Source organism: Alnus glutinosa, chromosome 4 (genome assembly GCF_958979055.1).
Source record: "Alnus glutinosa chromosome 4, dhAlnGlut1.1, whole genome shotgun sequence".
Lineage (NCBI taxonomy): Eukaryota > Viridiplantae > Streptophyta > Magnoliopsida > Fagales > Betulaceae > Alnus > Alnus glutinosa.
In genome coordinates, this window is record NC_084889.1 from 12,134,004 (window position 1) to 12,160,860 (window position 26,857).

The 26,857-nt window shown below is 37.7% G+C and overlaps 2 protein-coding genes across 3 annotated transcripts; one reads left to right on the forward strand and one right to left on the reverse strand.

Moving 5' to 3' along the window:
* Positions 1-1,122: 1,122 nt before the first annotated feature.
* LOC133865939 (uncharacterized) lies at positions 1,123-7,856 on the forward strand. 2 transcript variants are annotated; one of them, XM_062302466.1, is made up of 8 exons: positions 1,123-1,362; positions 1,445-1,586; positions 1,681-1,926; positions 2,081-2,151; positions 3,101-3,514; positions 5,635-5,989; positions 7,391-7,468; positions 7,645-7,856. In XM_062302466.1, exons 5-8 carry the CDS (start codon positions 3,123-3,125, stop codon positions 7,693-7,695), a joined length of 876 nt encoding a protein of 291 aa, XP_062158450.1. In that variant the 5' UTR covers positions 1,123-1,362; positions 1,445-1,586; positions 1,681-1,926; positions 2,081-2,151; positions 3,101-3,122; the 3' UTR covers positions 7,696-7,856. The 2 variants fall into 2 exon arrangements, with proteins under 2 accessions (XP_062158450.1, XP_062158449.1); XM_062302465.1 differs by having other exon boundaries at positions 1,123-1,586.
* Positions 7,857-15,228: 7,372 nt separating this feature from the next.
* On the reverse strand, positions 15,229-20,356 carry LOC133866920 (glycosyltransferase BC10). The gene is made up of 2 exons (XM_062303578.1): positions 19,052-20,356; positions 15,229-16,072 (listed from the first exon to the last, which is right to left on the reverse strand). The coding sequence occupies exons 1-2, from the start codon at positions 19,568-19,570 to the stop codon at positions 15,434-15,436; spliced, it is 1,158 nt and encodes a 385-aa protein (XP_062159562.1). The 5' UTR covers positions 19,571-20,356; the 3' UTR covers positions 15,229-15,433.
* Positions 20,357-26,857: the final 6,501 nt, after the last annotated feature.

The window sequence follows — 26,857 nt, forward strand, 5'->3', positions numbered from 1 at the left end:
GATCCGGGCCATTTTGGCTAGATTCAGCTGGGTCCTTACCATTTTGGCCAGATCTGGCCGGCTTTTGACCATGGTCAGATTTTGGCCGTTTCGGCCGGAATCTGATCTGCTGACATCCGGCGACGGTGATCGGATGTCGACTAATTTCGGCGCCGCTGGATTCTGAAGATCGACCCTTGCCGGATTCCAGCAATCGGATATCAAATGTGCGTGCAAAGATGAAGAGCTTAATTTCGGAAAACAATTTACGGTTTTTAAAACCGTAAATCGTTTTTCAAAAATTAAAAAAGCTTTTAAGGTCAAACTAAAAATGATTTTCGTTGACTATTATTTTCTCCCCTACCAAACACCGTAAAATGCCGAAATCATTTTTCTAAAATCAATTTACGCCGAAACAAAAGGAGCATAAAAATCATTTACGTAACCGAATGAGAGATTAGTGAATTAATGATTGTTTGGTTATGTACATTGAGAATGATATATTTAAGATTATTAGAAATGAAAAAAATCTCGCAGCAATTTTAAAATATGAAGACTTGTCGAGAGCAACTGAATAAATTAATGTTAGGCGTGACAAAATAAATTATAAAAAACATTTATGTTTTAAACAATAATTAAATTTTGTTGAATTATTTATTTAGTTAATTATATTTCTTTAATATTTTTAATTAACTTTTATTCTATATTATTGTTTAATCTTACCCCTCTAAATCGAAACAAACATTTGGATTCTCGCGGCTGTAGTAAGCCCAATTCTCCGATAGAGTAGCAGACATTGCGAAACCGTCTAACATCTTTTAACCAACCATGGTTAGATTAGCTTACCATAGTTAACACACTTCAGTCCCACGATTGATTCCCAAACACACCGGTCGCGAGAAATAACTAATAAAATAAAAAATAATAAAATGAAATTCTTGTAGGAGAAGCAGCCAGCGTTAAAGGTTCCGTTAGTTTGATTGACGCCGTGAGACTAAATTTTAGGGCGAAGGAGGTTTGGGAAACGCCGTAAGGCCCGTAACGGGGATTATAGATTTATAGGAAACGGACTCGACGGTTTAGTAGAGGAGAGAGGAGAGCCCTGCGATTATTGATGGACGGTCAGGAAAGCTCAGCGTTGGACGGTTGAAGTGTGACGGAGAGTGGGAGGAGGAGGTATAAAAAACTGAGAGCGTTTCGTTTATCAGAAGGAGAAGAAGAGGAAGAAGCTCTCTGTAATTTTGGTCGTTCTCTCTGATTTTCTCTCCGAATTTTCTTTGGCTTTCTATCGTCTTCTTAGATACCAAACCGGCGAATTCCGGAGAGAATTGATGAGAGCGGTACTATATAAGGTTGAGGATCTGGAGATGTGAAGAGAGAGAGGTTTATAATTGAGCGAAGAGATCAGTTTTACAGCGCTTTGGTGGAGTCAGTCTTCAAAGAATAACTCTTTTTTGTTGTACAGATAACATTTGAAGAGCTCAGAACGGGGTCCCTCGGAAGGAATTCTAAGTGGATTCGGTTTTGATTTCCGTAGCTGATTGCGAAGATTGGGTTAGTTTCATTGAAGATAACACAGAGGAGGTCGAGAATTTTCGAGTTTTTAGGTTTGCAATTCGAAGCAGAGCTTGATTTCCTTCATGTTTTTGTGCGATTTATCATCTGAGATAACTTTGTTTGTGTTCAATTTCTGTTTTACAGGTACATTTCCGTGAGATTTGTGCAGTTTTTAGAAGGAATCTGGAACCTTTCAATGAAAATATACGGATAATTATCGGCCTGAGATTGGATTGTTACATGGGATTTGAAGATTTAGGCTCTGAAATGTCATCATTTTGTTGAATACCGGTCATAAATTTGCATTCTAGGTAGTTTGAAGACTGAAAGAGAGGAAAACTCTTTTTGTAAATTCCCTGTGGTGATTGTGGCAGAATCTGAGTAATACAGGTGAGAAATCATTATCTAAATTGAAGACCAAGTACCGGTTTTCAAATTGAGCTTAGGAATTTGATGTTGGTTCTTGGGTGCTTTTATACGGGCAAATCGGTTTTGAATCCCTATAACCAAACACTGCTTTTCTTTGGTTCTTTGTATTCTGCAGGCATCGAAGCTCTCGGAAAGTGATTCCGATTCGCAGACTTTCATTTTTTGAAACAGAGTTGAAATTCTCAGGTAATGCGTTCATTTCCATGACTTTTCTTCTCTAAACCTCTCTCTCTCTCTCTCTGCGACTATAGGTGCGCATTATTGCCATTTTTTGGTTGTTTTATCTCTGAAAAGTCCGGAATTGGAAGTTTCCTTTCGTCTATGGCCTTCCCAAGAAATTTCCGTTCGTGCAACTACTCAGCATTAGTGGGTTTTTTTTCCTCTTAATTTGCTGTTTTCATCCCCTGATTTTTTTGCAACGTAAAGGAAACGGCTTCGGCGTTAAAATTCTTCTCTTTCTACTGTGAATGTTTTTCTTCGAGCTTTCATTTGATGGCGTCTGAATTGTTGCTGCAATTTATGAACCAATGACCCTACTTTTGGTTTCCGAGAATTCTGAGGAAAAGAGAGGATAGGAGAATTTGAATCTTCTTTCCTCGTTCGTTTTGATGTAGGAAATTCCAAAACTAGCCACTTCTTTGATTAGGCTGCAATTGAGTGCTGGTTCTTAAGATTTTCCTGCATTTCTTAGCAGCCAAACACAGCTGCGATGAAAGATCTCGCTGGCTCTGTTTTCACACCTACAGTTAACGGTTTGTGGTCATTATCACCCGGAAGATCCCCATAGTCGCCATTTCCTCATCATCCACTTCCATCTCCATATGATGACATCTCACCCAAGCGCGAAATTTCCACCATATTTTTTCATAAATCCTGGACCGTCCGATGCACTTCTTCCACAATCTTCGCCCTTCGATCTCTGTTATTTTTTTTTTTTTTTTAATTTATTATTATTATTATTATATTTTTTGGTGGGGAGGGTTTGATTTCGTGGAAGTTGCTGAGTAGCCATATCCAAAGCCAAATTTTGCCTTGCCTCTTCGGTGCTCGTTCCGTTTTAATTAGAAGTTACCCTTTGGGTTATATATGAAATTAACCTCGGTAATTACTAATTAACTTCTATGGGATGGGACAGCTGTGTACACTAACAAAACTAGATGGATAAGGACTCTCTGAGGAGCAACAACATTACTAATGCCAACGTAAACAATACCAACGGTAGAGAGACTACCATAGGAGGATCGGATGCATCGTTGTTGCTGAGAGCTGGCTCCGAGACCATCAGACAAACGACGTCGTCAGATTTCGTGTTGCGGTGGGGAAACCGGAAGCGGCTCAGGTGCATGAAGGTCCAGGTCAGGGACAACAACAACGACTCGGCCGCCCCGGTCCACAGGAACACGGTTCGGGTGGACCGGAGGGTCGTGAGAGTAGATAAGGACTCGTCCAATCAGCCCACTAGCGCTAATCATAGTAATGGGTATTTGAATCTGCGTCAGCGACCGTCTTCGCCTCCGCCACCGCCACCGCCATCTCAGCGAATTCTCAGGTACATTATACAAAACCTCTCAGTTTTTTTTTTTATTTAAGTGTGAATATTTTTCTATGGTAGTTGCGGCGCGTGTGCGCCACGCTACGCTGAATTGCGGAAAATTTGGTTGTCTAGCGGGGTGGTTGGTTGTTTGAACTTTGAAGTCGTCGTTTGCAGTGTGTCTGGCGTCTAGATGTATGGCGCGTGGGCCAACTATTTGCTCTTTTTTTTTTTTTTTTTTTTTAATGAGTAATTCTATTTATTAAACACCTATATAACTATTATATAATTGAATCTTAGAGTGAGCGTCATGTGATGTGATCCGATGGGTGGTTTGTGACTATGATGGAATTTATGAAAAACATGTATTTCCCTTTAATGGGCTCATTCTTAAGGAAGCTAAGATGTGGGCCTGGCTGTTTTGTGGTGACTTGAAATTTCAGCGTAGTTAAAGTGAGTTTGACCGACTTAAAATAATGCTACATTGAATTTGAACTTCAATGCTACATTTGGGCTGGATGCATGATGGCATTGATGCATCATGAGGCTTTGTTTTTTGTGCACTCTCAAATCCTCAGGTCGGCGGCAGCTTATTGTCTAAAATAAGAGCAAACTTTAATAAAGGAAGATTTAATTTCTTTTTCACTTAGCCTGTCACTGTCAGAGCCCCAGGTTTTCGATTCATGATAACACGTCATTTTGCCGTATTTAATTCTTTCGGTAAATTTGCGGCAAATTTGTCTCGTGTTTTAATCGTATTTTGTTTATGAAAATTGACTTGTTTATATTTTTCTTTCTTTCCTTATTTGATTTGTTTATTATTACAAAAGTTAATGTCTTGTGCTTAGCTGCTTGTATGAGCGACACTCCGTGTGATTTTTTTTGTTTTTGTTTTTGTTTTTTGCATTAATTTTAAATTATTTTTAATTGTAATACTCTCACATTATCTATTACTTTTATTAGCGCATTTAGTTTAGTTTGAAATGATTGGAATTGCCATTAGCCATCCCTTTGTCTGGTTCTGCTCTGTTGTTGGAATAGTGGACATCTATAAAATTGAGTAATTTAGGAACTATTTTTTTTCTTCTTCATTTTTTTATCTTCTTAAAGTTGATTTTTTTTTTTTTTTTTTTGAGATTAAAGGATGATTATTATGAGATGTTTGGGTGTCTATTTTTTTGAAAAATTTTGAATACTGAGAGAATTTATTTTTGAAATTATGTTTAGATGGTTTGAAAACTTGAGACAATAAAATTTGAGTAGAATTTAAATTCAATTTAAAAAATATTTGAAAAATTAAATTACTCAAATATATGTCATAAATTTTGATTTGATAATTTTAAAGTCATATCAATTTTAAAAAGATAAAAGGAGAATAAAAAGAATGAATCAAATCATGATACTTGCAAGTTGTAAAGTAAATTTTAAATAGGCAAAACATTATTGAATTACCTTGAATTTTCTCCAGCTAGGCGCTGTAATGTAGCAAGCTTATATATCCTTCACCGCACCTGATCCAATCTCCACTGCATCTGATCCACTAAGCCCAACAGCGTGTGCGTAGCGACGTGGACTCGTGGGAAACATGGGAAGGTCAGTTTCGATTCTACGTGTCCTCCAAAAATCCTTTTCTATCAGGCACCCATTTCCAGCCGTCGGATGACACAACCAAATAGGAATCTGGTCCCACCCCATCCCACATGCCAGTCCACTTTTCAACACGTAGCCCGGAAAGGCAACCTTAATCCAACGGCTCAAAACCTGGGAAAGGGAAAGCCCTGCGTATCCTATTGAATCATTTCTCCCTCAATTCTCTTAGACTTTTTCATTAAAGAAGAGCAATTAACCACTCCCTTTTTTAAAAGCGGGACGTAAAGGTCCCCCAGAGAAGCCAAAAAACCAACACTATTTTTTCTAGGCAAAACCCGACGCGTTTCTTGCTTTCTCCCTTACCCACCGATCTAGATCATCCCAAGGTCAATTTCGTAATTTGTGGATAACTATACTCCAAATTTTTATTTTCTCGCAACCTAATTTCCAGTTAAAACAAAACAAAATTTCGTGCTCAATGATTTATTTGTATGATAATAGGGTACAATATATGTAGTTCTTATTTTGTGTTGTGTGGTCCTAATTAGGAACTCGGAGACATCCAGTGCCATGAGAGGGCAAAGCAACGGAGGTGTGAGGGGAATTGCTTCACCGGACAGGGGTGCGCACGATAAGAGAGGGACCAATACCAATAATAACGGCAACCACCACCACCATCACAATGAGAACAACAAGTCAGCGGCATCTTCGGAGACTGCGCACGATAGCAAGAAGGGAGGGTCATCGTCCGGAAGCGGCGAGGCTGGGCTACCGGTGTGGCCCCCGAAGTTCGTCATTGCTTTGACCAACAAGGAGAAAGAGGAGGATTTCATGGCCATCAAGGGGTCTAAGCTTCCTCAGAGACCCAAGAAGAGAGCCAAATTCATACAGCGCACCCTCAATGTAAGCTTTTAATCCTCTCTTCTTCTTTTTTTTTTTCTTTAATTTAATTTAATTTATCTTATAGCAGTGAAGTCCCCAATTTTTTTATTTATTTGTTATTATCATTATATCATATACTTAGGAGAAAAGTTATTTTACACGGAGAAAAAGTCTTAAAATGCTAAACGTAGAGCAAAAGATGCAAGGTATCTTCGTTGCAAGCTTGGATTTTGAATAATGGGTCACTGTTTTTTAGGAAGTAGTTTTGATGTTTTATCTACGTGAAATGCTCTGGGTATTAAATTTTTTATAATAAAATAATGTAGAGATTATTTATTGGAGTCGATCAAAATAATTAATAAAATAAAATGTTACGAATGCAATGAATAAACTCTACATCATCTTAATATCAATTTAATATTTTGAGCATTTATCTTTATTATAGAGGATAGTCCAATTTTAGTAGACGAAGAAAAGGTCCAAATTTTGCACAACTTACGCGAAAGAAGTGTTTGTGGAGCAGAAATCGGATGTCCGTGACAAATTGGGTGGTGGCTGTGTATAAAATAGAATTATTCTATTTGTTAGCAGTTTTAAATTATGGATCTACTTTGGTTAGTAAAGACAAGAGGCGTGTGAGATGACAAGATTATAGCAGGAAAAAGTGGGGATGTGAATGCGTGTCAGTTAAGGCGTGGATGCGTACCTTATTGTGACACCTACAGCTTGGTACGGTTAAAGGGGGGAAATTGAGTTTATTTCTATCCATATTGCGTTATGAAAACGCTATTTTTATTACTATTTTTTTTTTTTTATTCTTTCACAATTGTTATCGTCGTTTTCTTACTTAATACCGGATTTATTACGGTCTTAAAGAAGATGGCCATTAGAGCAATCGTAGCCGTTTGATGTGAATTGATAGGGTCCCATTTGTGTACTGAAATATGCGGATGGGACTTGTGGGCCAAACAAGACTTAACAAAAACATGTGTCGTGAATCGCGATTGTTCGAGACGAGCGACTTTTGGCAGGGGCAACGGGTTTATTTTAAAAAAGAAAGTCATGGGGCCCAGTGACCAGTGCCAAACTTCCCCACGTCAAAGTTTATACTTGGGCCCCTAAACCTTTGATTTATTACGGTTTGCCCTACCTCATCACTTTGCGTCGTCGAGATTCATTCGTCCCTGCCTCTTGTCTTCTTGGCGGCTCTACATGTAGCTCTCATCATATTATTATTAATGCTACATATTCAACTTTTATACAATTAGCCTGATCTATAAATCATTGAATCAATATTTATTAAAAAATTAAAAAAAGAAAAGAAAAGAAAATTGCTTCTGGGTTTTGTTGAATGAATTGAATTGGGTGGTAAATATCTACTGTGTTCTCAGTTTGTTTTCTTTGTTGTAACTGGTTTCACAGCTAGTCAGCCCAGGAGCATGGTTGTGTGATCTGACCCTGGAAAGATACGAGGTCAGGGAGAAGAAGATATCCAAGAAGGTACTGTTTATTAACCCCCTTATTTTGCTTTACAACAGTAACTCCTTTTTTCTTATTAGCTTTTGGGTTTTTACTGTACGTAAAAGCGCCACTGAATTAGTTTCACAAAATTTCTCTTTCTCTATTGGTGATCAATCGTTTACATATAATAAATTAGTTATCTGTATTTGACGCAGAGACCAAGAGGGTTAAAGGCGATGGGGAACATGGACTCTGACTCTGAGTAGAAGAAGAAGAAGAAGAAGAAGATTCCACTATGAAAAATGAGGGGTTGTAGGATTGAGGAAGATGAGAAAGTCCAGATGTGAGATATGTAAGAATCGTGGGAAATATTTAACAAATCTCACTTGTTGAAAGGAATGAAAACGTGAGTTATTTGTTTCTTTTAGGTCCAGGTGTAAACATTTTCATTTTTTTTTTCCTTTTATTATTATTATTATTATTATTATTATTATTATTATTATTATTTAGTTTAGGCTTAAACCTGCCTAGGTCTCGAATGCAACCGTGGTCCTCGGTAAAAAGTTTTCAGGGGAAAATTACGTTTTGCTATTTCAAACCAACATTTCTTGTATAATGTTCCTACCAATATTAATTTCGTTTATTTGGCATCTCAATAGAAGAAAAGAATAATATAATACACGGCGCTTCTTATGGTTATAATCAGAGTGTTACGTATGATGGAAATTGCTACACATGACTAACATATTTAGTATGAACCATTGGGAAGATGGGGCCATGGAGCTTCCTCCATAGTAGTTTTTTTAAGTTCAGGTTAAAATTAAAATTGCCTTTTGTCCACCCTAAAAAAATCACCTAAGCAATTATAGTTGTCATTGAAGGTGAGGAATACGACACTCTGAAAGGCAAGCAAGAATTGGGAGAGTGCTTAAACTTATCCAACAAAGGACATTGGGGCTGGCTCGACCCTCTCAATTATTATTTTTATTTATTAGTCATTTCAGGTGGTTTGACGTGGTACACCGTTAAAATAATAACATTCTCGGTGTTTATTGGATGTGTACAAGTATCATCTGTTATAATTTGTAAAACTAAAGGGTCCGTTTGATTTTGAGATTTTGAGTTAAACCACCTGTAGGTGTTTAACTCCCATTGAATTGAAATAAATAAATAAAGAAGATGTTACATTCTATGGTTGTAGTGAATAGAGTTAAACCTCGTGTACTTGACCAGTGTTAATCTCCCGTTCAAAAATAAATAAATAAATAAATAAATAAATAAAATGTTATATTCTCAATGTTTGTAGTAAATAGACCGGAAAGAAAATGTTTAAATTTTACCAGAAAATGTTACTTACATTACAAGCTCACAATATGGGTACAACAACTCCTCATATGAGGGTGAACCTCACACACTGAACCACACTCTCATGTGAGAGATTATTATACTAATATTGTTGTGAGCTTGTAGTGCAACAATCAAATCTCAATTTTATCCGATCATAGGAAAGGTTTGGAAGGCTAGGGAAGAGGTTACTTTATTGTTTCTCGTGTAGAATTAAATAAGATGCGATAAAAACAATACTAATTTTGTTGTGAGTTTGTAGTGCAACAATCAAATCTTAATTTTATCCTATCATAGAAAAGGTTTGGAAGGATGGGGAAGAGGTTACTTTATCGTTTCTCGTGTAGAATTAAATAAGATGCGATAAAAACAGTAGTAAGCATGTTAGAGGAAGACAAGTCGCCAAGGAATTGATTCCTCAGTCCCATCACTTGCCAAAGTGAATCTTGATTAGCAGACCAAGTTGGAGACTTGGGAGTGGGGGGAAAGACCCACACTAAAATAATAATAATATATATATAGTCCATTATTGAGCATAAAAAATTCAATTCTACTTAATCATCCCACTCCGACCATATGAAAGTGCGTACCAACTCATTATCCTCCCGAATCCACCAACCTTATGCTTCTTTCGGAACTTTCTTTCCTACTTTTACTTAAAAGTTTCATTTTTTTTTTTTTTTTTTTTTAGTAATTTTACAATTTATTTGCTTTTCCCTCAATTCATTTAGTAATTTAAATATTTTTGTTTAGGGTATTATTTATAACTTACATAACTACTTATACTAAATTTTATTTCATTGTTGAATCAGCGAGTTACCGCAGCCTAGTAAGAAGTTGCAAGATTCACCTGTCGGGCTCTGATCAGGCGGGGGTTGACTGACATAAGTAAATTTAACAATCTTTTCTTTTATAAGTTACTAAATTGCTAGTCGACGGCTAAATTGCTAATAATTCAGATACCTGAAATTACCGTCTTATTTGACCTGTTGAAATTATGGTAGCTAAAACGAATCATGGTCTTTAAAATCTTATCAAATAAGGTTATTTATTGGACTTATCTAACTGGACAAATAGTTAAACAACTTAATTTTTATTTAGTTCTATAAATAATCTTTATAAACATTCTCTTAAATTGGAACAACTAAAATGGAAAGATCATCGTAATCCAGACCAACCCTAACCCTTCCGACTCTTAGGTTTTCCTCCTTTCTAAGTTAAACCCATATGAGTATCCAAGGCAGATCACGTGACTAGTTTAACGTGGCAAGCGAACAGTGCGACTATTGCTTTTCAAGGACAACCTAGAACGCTACCACTTAGGGGTAAATTCGTAAGAACAAAAAGGTTCAGTAAACTTAAGAAATAAGAAAGTATTATAAGTGTAGCTTACTAGCTTTATTCAGATTTGAAACTGAAAATATCTCCGCCCACAATGAGGCCCCCACTCCAACGAAAGCCGTACAAAATTCCAAACGCAATTATTTCATTATTTAAATCCGCAGGGAATTATTAGCTCAACACTCACCAGGTTTAATGCCAGTGTCTTCGCCGCAATTTTATCGGCAACCAAACAGATCAAGAACCACGTTATTAAGTATTAACGGGGAAACAAATATATCAAAATACATAAAAGAGAACGGAGATCTGTATAAGAAGAATCAATTATTTACTCGCAATAATAATAATAATAAACGTAATAATCGTCAAGCCACAATGAAACCCATAACGCATAATGTGTATCCTCTGTGCACCACCGCCAAACGCATCAAAACCCTACATCCATGATCCATCACTACTAAGAACCACTCAAAATACCAAAGAAAAAAAATAATGATAACCCTAATACCAAACTAAACATAATATGAAGCCCACCCTATACGATCCACGCCGAGAAGCAGCTAATCACACAATGCCTAATCATGAACGGCGCGACACTCAGACCCTGCGCGCAGATCCGAACACGAGAGCCACAGCGGCGGCGAGGAAAGCCGAGGCCAAGCACGGAGAGACGGAAGCCGCGGGGGAGGTAGGGCTTGGCGCGGGGGCTTCGACGGTTTGGGCATGAGCCACTCCAATGAGAGAGACCACGGTGAAAACGACGGCCATGAGAGCTACCACCGGAGTCTTGGAGAGAGCCATTGGCGTCAGATTGTTTTCTTTTCTTTTTCTGGGGTTTGAAATGCAGAGACAAAGATAGAGACTAGAAGGAGGGTTTTGCGTAGATGGGAGAGCTGATGTGGTTGTAGCGGCTGCTTATAAAGGGAGAGCAAAGGAGAGGCTAGGGCAACAACGAATTACAGGCTGTCAATTGGAGGTGTGACAGCTGCTTCCTTCTGGGCCACCTCTCTCTCTCTGTTTGTGCCACGCGTGTGTGCGCATGATTTTCTTACCGTTTGGGGGCAAAGCTAAACTGTTTACAAACGGCGCCGTTTTGTGAGCAAAGATCTTTGTTTTTGAGCAATACAGCACATATATTCTGACTCGCGCATCGAGTGGTGTCCGTACGCTACATACGCTATGCAGTCAACGTCACGGATTGGAGCGTGTGACTGACGCGAGTTAGGATGGTGTGGCACTTTCAGGGACCGGGGGGGGGGGGGGGGGGGCTGTTAGAAGAGAGAGAAAAAGGAAAACGGGAAGACTACGCTATTACAGCGAATCGGCGTAGGAATAATCGTTGAGGCGGGGCCCGCGGGCATGAAGACCAACCTGTAATCGGCGGTTAAGGCCAATTAGAAAGGGACACGTTGTTTGTGGAAAAGACAGGTTGTTCAAAATTGACGGAAAATATATATGACAGGTGTAAGGTGGGATTAGCATCTGGCCCGGATTATTTGATTTTTATATGTTTCGAGAACCTTCTCTTGGAATCTGTGGTTTTGGTTTAGAGTGAGGATTGACTAGCGCACACGACAATGGTCCACGATAGTCTATAAAGAAAGAAATTTAAAATTTTATCAAAAATTAAAAAAATTAAAATTAAAGCATTATAGCTATGTCATATGTGAGAAGGATTTGGCATGCCTACAGCTATTTAAAAAGTTATTGGAGATTATTATTATTATTATTATTATTTTTGTTAAATAAACTAACTGTAAAAATTGTACGATTGGGAGAAATAACTGTAGGCAAGGCAAATTCAGGTGAGAATATTTTTCGAGCAAAAATGGTATTCATTAAATTTTTATAGCTTAGAAGAAGAATGAAAGAAAATCTGACAAATAGTCGTGAATGATGGGTTTGATTTTGGAGTAAAAAGTTGGAGAGTGGTGGGTATGATTGAGAAATGAGTTGGGATAATGGATAGCCGATAGGAGCATCCTGGAGGCGGTTGATTCGGGGGGTTTTGAATTTGAAAACTTAGTACCCCACATTTATTGGTGAAATTTCTTGCCTTTATGGTCACCTTTCGTCTGCCTTTCCTTTCGTGAGAGGCTTCAATGCTCTCCATCTCAATCAATGCGCTGGTGAGTCATTGCATCACTAAGACTGCAATAATTATGTGGTGGAACAATTTTTACCCCAAGTATTATAACTATTATGGTTGAAAATGTTTACGGACAGGGGTGGAGTTAGCATTTAGAATTTGAGAGGTATTTTTTATTATATTTTTTTTAAAAAAAATATGGTGGCTTGGGGGGACTCAAGCTATCACGTAGCTCCGCCTCTACATACGGATAATAATTGCCTATATCTGCTATCTGTGTATGTAGATACAATTAGTAAAAATCACTATTTATATATGCGGATATCAGTTTTAGGGTATGTAGATGCAGTTATTTAATTGCATGTATGTTCCCTTTATACATAATATATATATTTAATTAAATTCATTGCAATGACATCGTTTTGTAATTTTGTTGGATTTCCCTGATAGGAAACCTGTTTGATTTGTTCTAATTTAATTGGCTTATATGTTCCTCTAAAAAAGAAAATAATTGCCTTATATGTTATTCCTTTATTATTATTATTATTATTTCAAATATATTTCCTTTTACCAAATTTACAACTTCGAAGCCTAAAACGCTTATTACCTCATATGTAGATAGCGTATAATAACTGCAATAACAAAGTGGATGCGGATACATGTACAAATACTTAAAAGTGATAATCGTATTATTCGAATGCAAATATAGATATTGCTAATAACCGCATTCGCATGCGTATTTTCATCCCTACTAAGTATGCCTTACATTATAGACTTATGGACTACTAGTGGATTGATTAGTTTATTAATTGGCTAAAAAAAAAAAATTATGTGACATCAATTATTCAATTACCAGGTTAGAGTATTCTTTTCCCCTAAAATAGTGATGTTTATAAAATATATATTAAAAAAAAAAAATCCAAAATTAATGCTATTTGATTTCATTTTCCAATCTAGTACATAAAAAGTGCCATGTCGTCTTGTTTCATAATATCTCTATATGGGCTTCGGACACTTTCTTTGAATAGATTTTTCCATTTAGAAAAGTTGTTTACTAAAATGCTTTAATTTATGGGATTTGATTCATCCACAACACCATTACAATAACCCCTCACATGAGGGTGGGCCCTTCACATGAGGGTGGACCCCAGTGTGTAGGGCCCACCCTCATGTGAAGGGTTGTTGTGTTGGTGTTGTAAATTTAATATTTTCCTTAATTTATACCTTATTATATTCTTTTCATGGACAAGAGTATTAATGATCCATGAGTATTAATGAATGAGCCTTTCGCCTCGTTTCACAAAGTATTTTATACAAAAAAAAAAAAAAAAAAAAGGAAAAAGATTTTTACACAATAAAATTGCACAATATATATACAACACAAGACACATGGGTGAGACCTATATGAATATACCTTATGTGTTTAGTATTGTGCATGTGTCGTACAATTTTGTTGTACACCAATCACAACTCAAAAAAAAAAAAATATTTTGTTTAACAAAATAAATAAAAACATTAACAAATAATTTTAAACTAAAATATTTTATTTTATTTTTTTATATTTATGTCGCGTCAAAATACTTTTTTAATTCAAAAATGAAAAACATCTTCAAAAAAGTTTTATCAAACAAACCATGAGTTCATCTACTCATTATGTAACCGTTCTAGTTGCGTTTTGGAAGTGGGGAGCAAAGTTTTCTAAGAGTTTATCATTTTTTTTCTTTTCTTTTTCTTTCTCGGATGCTCTATAGCCATCATTTAAATGATTTTTGCTTTAAACAAAAGAAAAATGGAAAAAAAACAGGGGAAATGCCAACATGGCCTTTTATTTTACCTTAATAACAGTAAATTGAAAAATGGAATAAAAAATATTATGCGAAATATGTTTTACGGTGCGAGTGCGATGTGACACTGTTATGTTAGCTCAATTTTTGTTTATACAATTTATTAATGAATGACCAAATAATCACTTATAACCATTCTTCGGGGTGGTCGACCACCCGCTTGGGGCCTAGGGGTAAGAAGATGGTTGATCACCCTCACCGAACCTTCAAAATGGTCACATTACTCCGTAACTCAACCACAAATTTTTTTTTGGAAGTGTTATACCGTCGCGATCACTCTAGATGACATTGGGGGTGGTCAAGTACACCCCTTACGAGTGAGATTTGGACCACCATATCTCCTCGAGGGGTGGTCGAGATCACTCTCAATGGCATCGGATGTAGTTGACCACCCTCAATGAATACTCTGATGTGGTATGCTGATTGGGGTGGCTCCGACAACTAAATCTCATGATTTTGTAAAATTTGTTTTTATTGACTAACATAGCACCATTAATATATATAACGGTGTACATAAAGTTAATATTAATACGTCTTTTAAAAGAATTAAATAATATAAAATTATATATGCCGTTAGATGTCCTAACTTTAAATAATGAACCATGAAACGAAGAAGATCCGAGATCAATGCGGAAAAGGCATGTGTGGGGAGCATTACTGTGTAGATATTGAATGGGAGGAGAACGAAAGGGGGATTTCATTGTGCAATCAATCCTATCTTGTAAAGACGAAGAAGATCCGAGATCAATGCGGAAAAGGCATGTGTGGGGAGCATTACTGTGTAGATATTGAATGGGAGGAGAACGAAAGGGGGATTTCATTGTGCAATCAATCCTATCTTGTAAAGATGATATATATATATATATATATATATATATATATATATAATACTGTTCACACGGCTTTTGAAATGTCCTCCCTCCTATAACCGTCCTATGGCTGTGGGGCACCATCTATCACGTTGTCCCCCCCCCCCCCCCCCCCCACCACCACCATCTTTATTATGTTCTTTTACAAATTTTCTCTTCTCCTTACAGAGGCTGCAACAGAGATGAATTCAAAGTTAAAAAAGTGGAGTTCGAAAGTGACATTTCTCTTGAGAGAACGATGACTTGGAATTGCCGAGCACTAATATCAGAGTAAGGGAAAAGGTATGTGTAAAAAGTGGAGGCACGAGAAGCAGGCAGGGAACATCAAAACTCACAAAACAAAAATGTGGATATGATGCTAAATGCTACTCTGTGTACATGTAAAACCTGTTCTAGATTGTGGCATTGCCAAAGAACTCAACGTATACAAGAGAAAACACATAGTTAATGTCACAAATGATGCCATTTCAACATGTATGGCACAAAGAACTTTTGCTGCTGTCCCATTTTTTTAGTGTCAGTAGCCCAAAACCTTTGTTGACAATTGTAATAGGGGTTCCAAGGAGCTTGGAGCAAATTTTCTTGCAAATAGGAAACAAATTGAAGAGGACCGATCATTGTAACTGCAGTTTTGACCTTCAAGAATTCGTTTGAAAAACTCGTCCGTGATGTCGGCTCTTCCAAAACTAGCTGGGTGTGCTCCACCCCTCGACCAATCCACCCAAGTGATGCTTCTATTTGCTAATAAATTCCCCGCTTGGATGGTTAACATGGTGGGGAAATAATGCTCATCCACATAACATGCAGGTCTACAAAACTGTTCGAATTTTGTGTAAAACATGGTGTCTTCCACAATATTCATGGCAAGCTTCCGGTGTACTTCGAACCATTGAGACCCTTTACGCCACTGGGTAATATCTACCAAAGGGGCCATGTTCTCGTTATAGCGGCCTCTCCCGTACGGTCCCGGATCATCAAACACGCCCATGAAGCTGTGTCTAGATTTCATCAAATAGTGGTAGATGGCACTGAAATTATAGACCGGAATGCATGATTCGGAGAGGAGAATGAACCATTCATTGGAGATATCGAGTAACGCATTAGCAAGGAGTCTTCTCTCAGCATCACACATACTCATCCTTCCCCACTCAGAGACCTGCAAAGAAGAAACAACAAAATCATAAACTCCTTCTCCGAAGACTAGAAATGATGCATTAAACAAGACCATATTAGAGCTGGAAAAAATGTTCTATAATTAGCCAAAACCAAGATAGGTATAGGAGTTTGGGCGGATAACTGAGTGGTAGCATCAATTATATCTGGTGGGTAAAATGGGGTAAAGAACTTTGGAGGTGTTTGGAATTCTTAAATCACCCCTGGAGCTCTCCTCCAAATCAACTTATATGACTGGGAAGGATTTCTTTCCTGTTGAGACCAGATAAAAATAAAAGATAAAAAATCAAGCCTACAACTATAACTGCTGCTGCTGCTATCTCTCTGTTGAAGTATGAGCTCAAATAATCAACACAGTAAGATTAGCATTCACTTGCTACACTGCCCTTGCAACCAGTTGCCTCTAATTAAGCAGTATGCAACTGCTGCTTCATCAAGGGAACAATGTGAGTGGTAAAGTGCTTCCCATAGAAGCTTACAAGGATGAAAGAAGAATCAATCCTATGGACTTAAAGCTCAGCTCAGGTCTACAGCTCTATTCGACCATTCACCTACAACTTCTCCCATAACCTATTGGTCCCGAACTCCGCCCACCCCAGTATTGGCACAACACAGAATTTATTCATATTTAACCTACAAAGCAAGAACATCAAGATTAGCCTCAGCCAGACACAGGCAAGCCAGGTCAACAAAATCTGTTTTTCTGTAAAACAGAAAATGTTGACCATACTAATCAAAAAAAAAAGAGAAAGAAAAAGAAAATGTTGACCATAACCATTTGTTAGCAAGATAATATGCCCATCTCACGTATGCAAAGATACAACTTCCTATAAAACCCTGAAAGAGGTGTGCTCCTGTTTTGCACTTGGGAAGCAAATATGACTCACGTATGCAAATATTCCTGCATCTACACATAGCTATACTTCATACTTCCTCACAACAGAAAGCCACATATCTTAACAAGATAAACCAGGAAACATCATGCAAGATAAAAATCAGAATCATAATGATTTCTGGACAGGTTTGGTAGATACATCAAGCCCTCCCATTTCAAATTGCAGAAGACACACTCATATAGTGACTTGGAAAAGCCTCAACTCAGTACTCCTTTCCACGAAAAATAATCGAGGGAAATTAACAATGAGCAAAGTAAACTTGAGGAACTCCATCCATCCAACATCTACACTCCAGTACCCCAAGGTAAAATCAGCACCATCGATGGTCTTTAATCAGCCTATTGGAGCTCGAAGAAACTTTATATGACAATGGGATCTTACAGTAAAAGTCTTTTCTAACACACTTTTAAGACCAAAGGAACCAGAAATTTTTTTGACGCTTAATCATTTCTATGGAATGTTTTAAATGAAGTAGGATCAACTTGGGGGACCATGCATTATCAAGTCTAGTTGAACTTAAATTCAAGTTTATCATTTCTGTTGGTCTAAATGCAACTGGTTAGTATTACATCCATCTATTAAAACTGATTGGGACAAGGGCTAGGACATGTGGGCTTGAACTGCAATGGCCATCTTCTGCTAGTGATCAGGCAGAATTACTTCAAATGAGCTTTTATGTGTAGCCAGAATGGCATGTCTGTTTTACTTGAAGCATTTAAAAAATGGAACTATTTTTTGAATCCTAATAAAATTAGAATGGGCACAACCTGAAGCTCATCAGATACATCATAATTGTTCAACTCAAGGAAGAATATTGGAAAAAGACCAGTAAAAAGCATATACAGATTTTTCAAGTGGCATTGTAGCTCTTCATGCTAATCTCATGCAAAACTAACACTAGGACTAAGTACCATACTCTCTCTAATTCTCACAATTACCAGTATTCACTGTCTCAGTTCTGTACGGAGCAACTTACCAGCTCCTCAATCTTTTATACCCATCCTAAATTCCTAATCCAAGTCTCCAGATTTTTAATTTACCCCTCCTTGAGACCTGATTTTGAACAATATAGAAACACTAGCTTATAGTTATTGGCGTGCATAAATTTGCAAAGTTAAAGTGGCTCCCGTGGGCCCCGCATTTGATTTTTCATACTAGAGCAACATGGTCCCAGCCTCCTGAAAAATAGAAGAAAAACTGAAAAGATCATATTAGAGCTTATTTGTTGTTTTAAATTTCGGGTTGTTTAGAGTGGAAGTTACTACTTTTCCAATTATGAGTTCTTAAACCTTATCTTTTTCAAGATTTGTTAACTTAATTCTTATTTTAACATAAGAAAGTTGTTGTTATCTTTTATTTTTCCCCTAATTAGGAGTTTGGAATGTAGAGAGTTACTATTGTTGTTAGTTTTGCAACTATAGAAGCAAGTTTTACAGAGACAAATAAAAACCGTTTCTGAAACACTCTAAACTAGAATCCTATATTCAACCAGCAAAATTTAGTGAAGGGGCAGATGATAAGATCAAAATGAGCATGATGCAACCAAGCAAAAACATTCTGTACTGTCAATTTGTGTTTACTTTTGTGTCTCTCGTGGCATAACAATAGGAGTTGTATGCACAAATAATCCTTATCCTAATGTAAAAATCACCAATGCTAATGTCAGGCTTGTCACCTAATCATATTCAACCAAATCGAGCAAGAATGAACCAGCAGTAGGATGAAATCAGCCACTGAAAAAAATATAGACAGAATAACATCCTCATGGAGGAAGACGTCTCTCCAGCTTTAGTAAAAAAAAAAAAATTAATAATAATAATAAAAAGGAACTATGGGGCACAACTTTGTCCCTCCAATTCTACAGAAAAAAAGGCATAAACTCACACCATTATCTGCATTTTCAAATACAAATAAAATGTTAAGGACACCCCCCCCCCAAAAAAAAAAAAAAAAAAAAAACTAAAATTGCAATTCGAACAATAATGCACAAATCTTTATTATCAAATGCAGAATTTCTAGTAGAATATGCAACCTTGTAATATAGAAGGTAACGTAAATATCAATACCTGGCTAGGGATCTGTCTCCTATAAAAAACTGATGAAGGTGGGAAGTTGGCCTGGAATGATGGCAGTGAATGAACATATATCGAATAAAGCCCTTCATGCCCCTTCAAAAACTTCTCCCAAAGAGGTGCCAGCGGCAGCGGCCCCTTAGTCAAGAACATAAATGCAATCTTGGGAACTCTCTGAAAAGGATACTTTTTTATCCGAGGCGCAAAAGAGGCCCTCCACAATAGTTCCTTATCAGTCATAGCATGGATTAAATTCACTGGTGGCCTAATCCATTGCTCCAAACTTGTCGGTTCATCATGGCACGGCTGTGATGTGGATGTCACCGTTGTCACTACACTACTAATGCCAAAGTGCCGAATTGTGTATATACTAATGACCGAGAAGGCAATGCAGAGAGCCAGAACCGGCACAAGTAACTGAAGCACCTTAAACGGCAAGGCTTTAGATTGGTTTGTCCTGTTTATAACCGTAGGTTCCTTGCCTTCCTCTAATTGTACAGCCCTCGATTGCATATTGATACTAAAAGTATAGTCGAATTCAACTTCTGGGATTTTGTTTCATATAAAACCCAAAAAGAAAAAAAGCATTTCCGGACTGAAAACGGTTCCAAGACTCAAAAATCTTGGATAATTATCAAAACTAGAAACCCAGAATCCTAAATTGAATCTTAGAAGAGAAAAGTAAAAGCGTTATGAATTTTACAACATGGGTCTTTAACAAAGAAACTGTTCCAAGCAGAAGAAACTGCTGCGGATCTAGAGCTGATACTACATAACCCAGAACCAATTTTACACGATTACATACAAAGCACATATGGGTTCAAAAAATAAAGCTTTTCTTGAGCCAAGATCGGACATTATCGGATCCAACAAGGGGTTAGCATAACGTACCAAGTAGCAGTCGATGTACAGTGAATTGCAGATCACGAAAATGCAAGATTCTGACTATAAACTGAATGCTTGGATTGCAGTAAAGTCTTGTTCTGTGATACTAAGACTTTTCACAGAGACGGTGTTGAATATTCAGTATGTGAGGAAGGTTAGGCACTGGAGATGTGGGAAAGTCTCGTAGTGGTCCTCAGGCTAGAGAGGAATGGGGAGAGAGAGAGAGAGTCCAAAAGAGGCGGGGAGTCTAGAGAGAGAGAGTGTGTATAATTTTGGGATGTGTCCGTGAAAATCAATCTAATGAGTTTTGGAATTGTCTTGTTTTACAAGGAGAGGGCTTCTGTCTTCCTTTTGTTGTTTGCTTGCTTGCAATGTGCTGTAGGTATTTTTCAAGTGGGGACTCTTGCTCTGTTATGTTCTTTATGTTTCCTTTCCTTTTAATTTATTTTTATTTTTTTTATTATTTTAATTCCAATTTGGAGTGAGATTTTTTTTGGGTACACCATTTAGAAAGTGATATCCAATTTTTTTTGATTAAGACTATTAAATTGCTTTTCTTATGCCCCATTTGTTAATTTTTTTAAAGGTATTTTTTGTTCTTTTATTGAAAGAATATTTCGATGTAATATTTTGTATTTTGGGTTTATTAATATTTTGTTTTCGAAAAAAAAAGAAGAATGAAAAATAACTAAAAAACAGAGCTAAACTCTAATTTTACTAACGAAGCGGGCATACTCAATAAAGAAAAATGTTACATGCACTCTTTGACGTGACAGTAAAAATTATAACTAAATTTTAAATGGATCATTCCGTTGAATTTTGAATTTAATAATAATTTTTACTGTCAAACAAAAAAATTCAAGTGCATGTGACATTTATGGGTCAATAAAATATTAAATGGGTTGGTATTAGATAAGAGGCTGATAGTGAATAGAGAGGTAAAAAAGATGGTAAGGAGTTTGCATTTAACTTCGGAAATCCACTGATAGTTCGGACATGTAGTTTACATGTTTCTAAATAGTTTGGAGAGAGGAATTATCATGCATCATATTTTATTTTTATTTTTATTTTTAGTGGTTGAACAATCATGCATCTATTTTATAATATAATTAAGTATACGATGCAGTTTATAGTTGAGTACATACAAGTACTTCACATCTAAATGATTGAACATTTACGAATTCAGATTTACACAAATATTTTACGTCTTTTGTTTCGAGTTTGAACGAAAATTATTATTATATATTTGTTGGGGAATTATTATCCCCATTCGGACTATGTATGGCACTCGCACTATGCACGGGTCGTACAGTGCTCGAATTGTACCCTCAGATTATACACAGGTCAGGCATGATCAAAATCTCCAACATTTATTAAGATCTCCAGCATGATAACTTGATCAAATCAAGTTAGGAATCATATCAAGTGTCAGTACAGAGTCCCGTGCCTAATATCTACACACCTTACCGGATGTCAGAACATCATCATTGATCACTGTTCACATTGTACAATTGTGAGACTTTCATTATGCATATCAGCGACGGAAAATAGCCTATATATAGGCATAACACTTAAGAGGTAACATATATCATCTAATATGATCATCTTCTCTCTCTCTCACTCTCCTTACTGACTTGGGCGTCGGAGGAAGCTTTGCCCCAACAGCCCTTTGCTGTCTTGCAAGTCACAGGCAAAGAGACGAATCTGAAGTTGCTAGTCACCGGGCTAAAAAATGTACCAACAATGTTAAAACTAAATGGTTCTAAAATGTCACTAGACCACACTCTCTAGGTGGGACTTCTTGGATATGTCTTGAAAATGAATCATATGTGCTGCTAGAAAATCAACATAATTCTTGGTAACAATGATGACTGCATAATCACGTATATTTGACAAATATTTACATGCTACCAAACTAGCTCCTTCCGACCACACTTTGAAATGCCGCCGTGAGCTAGTGGTAACTCTTTTTCACAAGGGCAGGATTTGTAAATGTTAGTATGATGTGACAATAATATTAAACAAAGTATATTTATTTAGCTTGTTTTGTCTTGGAGTGCGTTTGTAATTGCAATTTCGTAGATAATAAGTGCGATTTTAAATCAAATTACAGAACATAAATCGTTTGAGAACTGCGTTTTTAAAAATTGCGATTTAAAAACGCAGAAAATCTGTTTTTTTTAAATCGCAGACAAGATTAGGGGTGAGTAAAAACCCGCGGACCCTCCCTAACCTGCACCTAAAAACGCGGTTTTTAGTGTTTTTTTTGCGGGTACGGGTCCAAAAATGGTATACCCGTGCGGGGCGGGGCGGGTTGCGGGTCGGGGTTTTAAAAAACCCCGGGGACCCGCCCCACCCCGCAGGAAGAAAAACTAAAGAAAAAAAATAAGAAAAGCCCAACTGCCCAAGTCCATTAAGTTAGTAACCCTAGCACCCTTCTTCAATTTTTTCATTTCTTCATTAACCCTCTTCGCCGCACACCTTTGCCGCACACCCTTCTTCGACTCTTCCATGAGTTCCAACACCAGCAGCTCCTCACCTCCTCGCAGTCGCCACCTCTCCATCTCTCCTCCTCCTCGATCTTCTTCCTCTTTCACTTCATGCGCACTCGCAGTACCCAGTACACTTCTCTCATTTTTCTGCCTCCTAAACGGCGTCGTCTTGTCGCCGGTCCTGTGGGGACGCCATGAAGCTCCAGATCAAGGTTGATGAGGAGATTGGGAACAGCGGGAAGATCATCAATGCTCGCTTCAAGACCAGTATTGAATGATTCCCATCTCATCTTGTAACCTATTTGTGCTTTGTTTGGCTTTGGTTTGAATCTGGCTTTGTTTGGCTTTGGTTTTTGAATCTGTGATTTGGTTTGAATCTGTGATTTGTGACTTTATGAACCCTAGATCTGGATTTTGTTGAAAACCCCCATATCCCCGCACAACCTGCATCCCCCACCCCGCATCACCCCGCACGGCACGGGTTCTCCCCATTTTGTGCGGTTCACGGGTGCGATTTTTGCAACCCGCAGGGGTGGGGGGCGGGGCCAAAAAGGGGGCATCCCCCCCCCCCCCCCCGCCGCCCCATGCTCAGCCCTAGACAAGATGATGCTTTTTTGAAAACGCAAAATTTTAAAGGCTAATTTGTGATTTTAAAAGTTAAACTGCGATTTTCTCAAACGCTTAACTACGATTTTAAAAATCATTTTTTTCAAATCGCACATTTTAAAATCGTTATTTTAAATCGCACTTTTTGAAATCGCAAACCCAAACGGACCCTTATTTATTGTACTTGTTATAAATAAGACAAAAGCAATCCTTGGTTTCTCCGATTTGAGAAACCCAACCGAAAAAACCCTCATTAGCTCCCTAAAAAATATCTACAAATTCTCTCTCTTTCACCAAAACCCACCACAAAACAAGAAGATCAACAGTAACTTTCCATAATTAATTCACAAACCCACTTTTCTTAGTTTTCCAACTTGAAAAGCAAGCAACGCAACAAGAATATTCAACGCATTTTCTTTTCCCAAAAAAATTCGCACCTTTAAACATATACGATTTAAATAAACAAAAATCAAAGATTGGAATGCTCCTGAAAAAAAAATAGAAAACAGGGAAGAAAAAAAAAAAAAAAAAACTCTCAAGCAAAGGATAGCGAGAGTTCGAATAAGAGAAAACAAGAGAAACCCAGATGAGAAAGAGAGTTCAGTTCGTGTAGAGAGTCCAAAGAGTTTCAGAGAAGAGAACGTGCGATTGATTTTGTTAATTTATTTGTGCTACTTAACAAATTTGTTGAGCACCGTAGAAACTAGGCATTTTTTTGGGGGTATAAATGCCTAGCCTAGCCCAACGAAAATGCTCAAACTATACTGCCAATACTAACAACAACCATCGAGAGAAGAACACATCTTAACGATTTTAAATCATTGAAAATATTTTAAATAAAATCGTAATCTACTACAACTTCTAAATCCTATCTCACCCATAATAGAGATGCTCTGCTCGAGTTAAAAGGCGGGCAATAGGTCCCATCTCATGTTGCAATATCATTTACAAATGTATTACTAAACTTTTGCCTAATAGGATGATCTCGGGGTTGGAGGAAGTTATTAGCTCTAACCAAGGTGCTTTCATTCTTGGACGGGGGATAGCTGAAAACATTTTGTTGGCTCAAGAAGTTGTGAATGATTATCACAAGGAAAAGGGGAAAGCTCGTTGTACTTTAAAGGTTGATTTAATGAAAGCTTGACTCCTTGAGCTGGGAGTATATCTTACATTGCCTTCAAGCTTTTGGAGCTCCTTCTAGGTACATTGGTTAGATCCGGGAGTGTATTACTAGTCCTAGCTTTTCTATATCCCTTAATGGGATGTTAGTTGGCTACTTTAAAGGCAAAAAAGATCTAAGGCAAGGGGGTGCTAGCTATGGAGGGTCTTTCTCTCTTGTTGGGAGAGGCTAGTTCCGGTTCATTCTTTAACTATCATCCTAGGTGTAGTTTGTTAAAACTCACTCACCTTTGCTTTGCGGATGACCTTCTGATTTTCTCTGGGCTAATTCAGACTCTGTGCAGTGCATTCTTAAGGTTCTTGTTGAATTTGAAGACCTTTTAGGGTTGAAAGCTAATCCTTCCAAAAGCTTGGTCTTCAAAGCTGGTGTTCCTCCTCTTGAGAAGCAGTCTCTTCTTCATTTGCTGCATATGCCGGAAGGTGTACGTTCTCCCTGTGAGGTATCTTCGTGTTCCTCTCATCACTAAATGGCTCTCTACTGCAGATTGTGATTGCCTTATCTCCAAAATCTCCTCTAGGATCTATTCTTGGTTAGCAAGGAAGCTATTTTTTGCAGGGAGGTTACAACTCCTTTCCTCTGTGTTGGTTAGCCTGCAAATGTTTTGGGCCTGGGTCTTTCTTTTGCCTAAGAAGGTGGTGCAGCTTTTGGAACAGAAATTTAATAGGTTCTTTTGATCTGGCAGTGATGTTAAGACAAATGCTAAAGTCTGTTGGGGTAATCTTTGTTTTCCTAAGGAGGGAGGGTTAGGGCTCAAAAGGGTTGCTAATTGGAATCAGGCCTCGATATTAAACCATATTTGGAGTTTGTTTACTAAGGTTGAGTCCTTGTGGGTGGCCTGGATTGATTTGAATTGGCTAAAAGGTAGAAGTCTTTGGCAGGTTCCTGTTCTTGGAGCTAGAAGAAGCTTCTCAAGCTAAGGGAGGTTGCAAAGACTTTTATCCAGTTTCAGGTGGGGGATGGAAGTAGTATTTTTCTTTACCATGACCATTGGCACCTTGCAGGTTATTTGTTGGAGAGACATGGTTATCGTGTGATTTATAATTCTGGGCTCTCTAAGGATACAAGACTCTCCTCTATTATCAAGAATAATGACTGGTTTTGGCAGGGGGCTAGATCAGATGATTTGGTTACCATCCAGAACCGGCTACCTGAAATTACTTTTGGGGATTCTAATATGCCCCTTTGGAGGTCTAGTAAGGGCACTTACTCATGTGCTGACACTTGGGATAATCTTAGGGAGAAGTTTCCTGAAGTTGCTTGGAGGAAGTTGGTTCGGTTCTCTATGGTCATTCCTAAACATTATTTCATTTCCTGGCTTGTGTTTAGAGATGCTCTCACTACAAAACATAAGCTGTCTTGTTGGGGTTTTAGTGAAAATTTGAACTGTCTTTTCTGCGATGGTTGCTTTAAGTGCAGAGTGTATAATTTTTTTAGCTGTAGCTTTAGCCACAAGATTTGGAGGGCTGCTATGAAGGCATGTGGTTTTACTGATCCTCCTTGCTGTTGGGATGATGTTGTGGATTGGGGTATTTCTCATTTCCATGGCAAGAGTCTGCTTAGGCCGGTTGTGTTTTGGCTTGGTGATGTATCATCTCTAGAAGGATCATAATGACCTCCAGCATGGTAATATACCGCTTTTAGAGGAAGCAATTTTGGTCCAAGTTCTTTGGGATGTTAGAACGAGACTTCTAGCTAAAGGGAGGTTTAAGAGCTTTTTTTTTTTTTTTTTTTTAGAGTTGGTGTATAGGTGGAATCTTCACATCCTGTTGTAATCTGTTTGGTTTTTGTTTGGTAGTTGTTTATTGTAATCTGCTATCTTTGATGCAATAGGTGTTTGCTTTGATTGTTGATCCCCTGTGAGTCCTGTTCTTTGGACGTGGTCCAGTTTTGTTTTGGCGTGTTGTTTGTTGTTGTTCTTGTTCTATAAAGTTTTGATTCTTCTAAAAAAGAAAAGGGTGAAGGGAGTTGAAAGAGCATTCCAACAAACTCTCCAGAGTAAGAGAAGTGAGTGCAGGTTGTCGAGAAATGGGGATTAGGTTAGCGAGATCAGGCACACAAGGATCATTCCAGACAAAATTAGTTCTACCATGTCATATGAGATTTTGAGCGTCTCAAATTCAAGTATTAACCTTCAAGAGCCATGAAGCCTGTTGGAGAGAACGTGAGATTTATAGCATTTTAGGGCATGCACCCAAATGTTGTCCTGGTTTTGAAATTAGGGAACAATTGAAATCCCACATTCTCCTTATCCCAAGATCACCGAGATCAGTGGGAGAGCTTATTTAATCCCAGCTTTTGAGAGCGAGATTGCGTTTTTTAGTTTGATTGAAACCCCACAAGTTACATCAAATCCAATCTGGGGCAGATGGATTTTGGGAGAAGAAAATTGAGTAGAAGGCGGAGAGCAGTGGCCACAGATTCTATTAGGCTAAACCAACCTGCTTCGGATAATGACTTAGCTTTCCAGCAAGATTTTTTTTGATACTCTCCAAAGAATTTCTTCAAACACTTCTTTCTTGATGCCTTTGAGTCCTTGAGTTTTAGCCACGACAAAATTCTAGATAAAATATCAGATCCAGTGAAAAAAAGAAAGGTTGGAGGGGGATCACCTTGGGGAGATCCGCGGCCAGAGGAGAA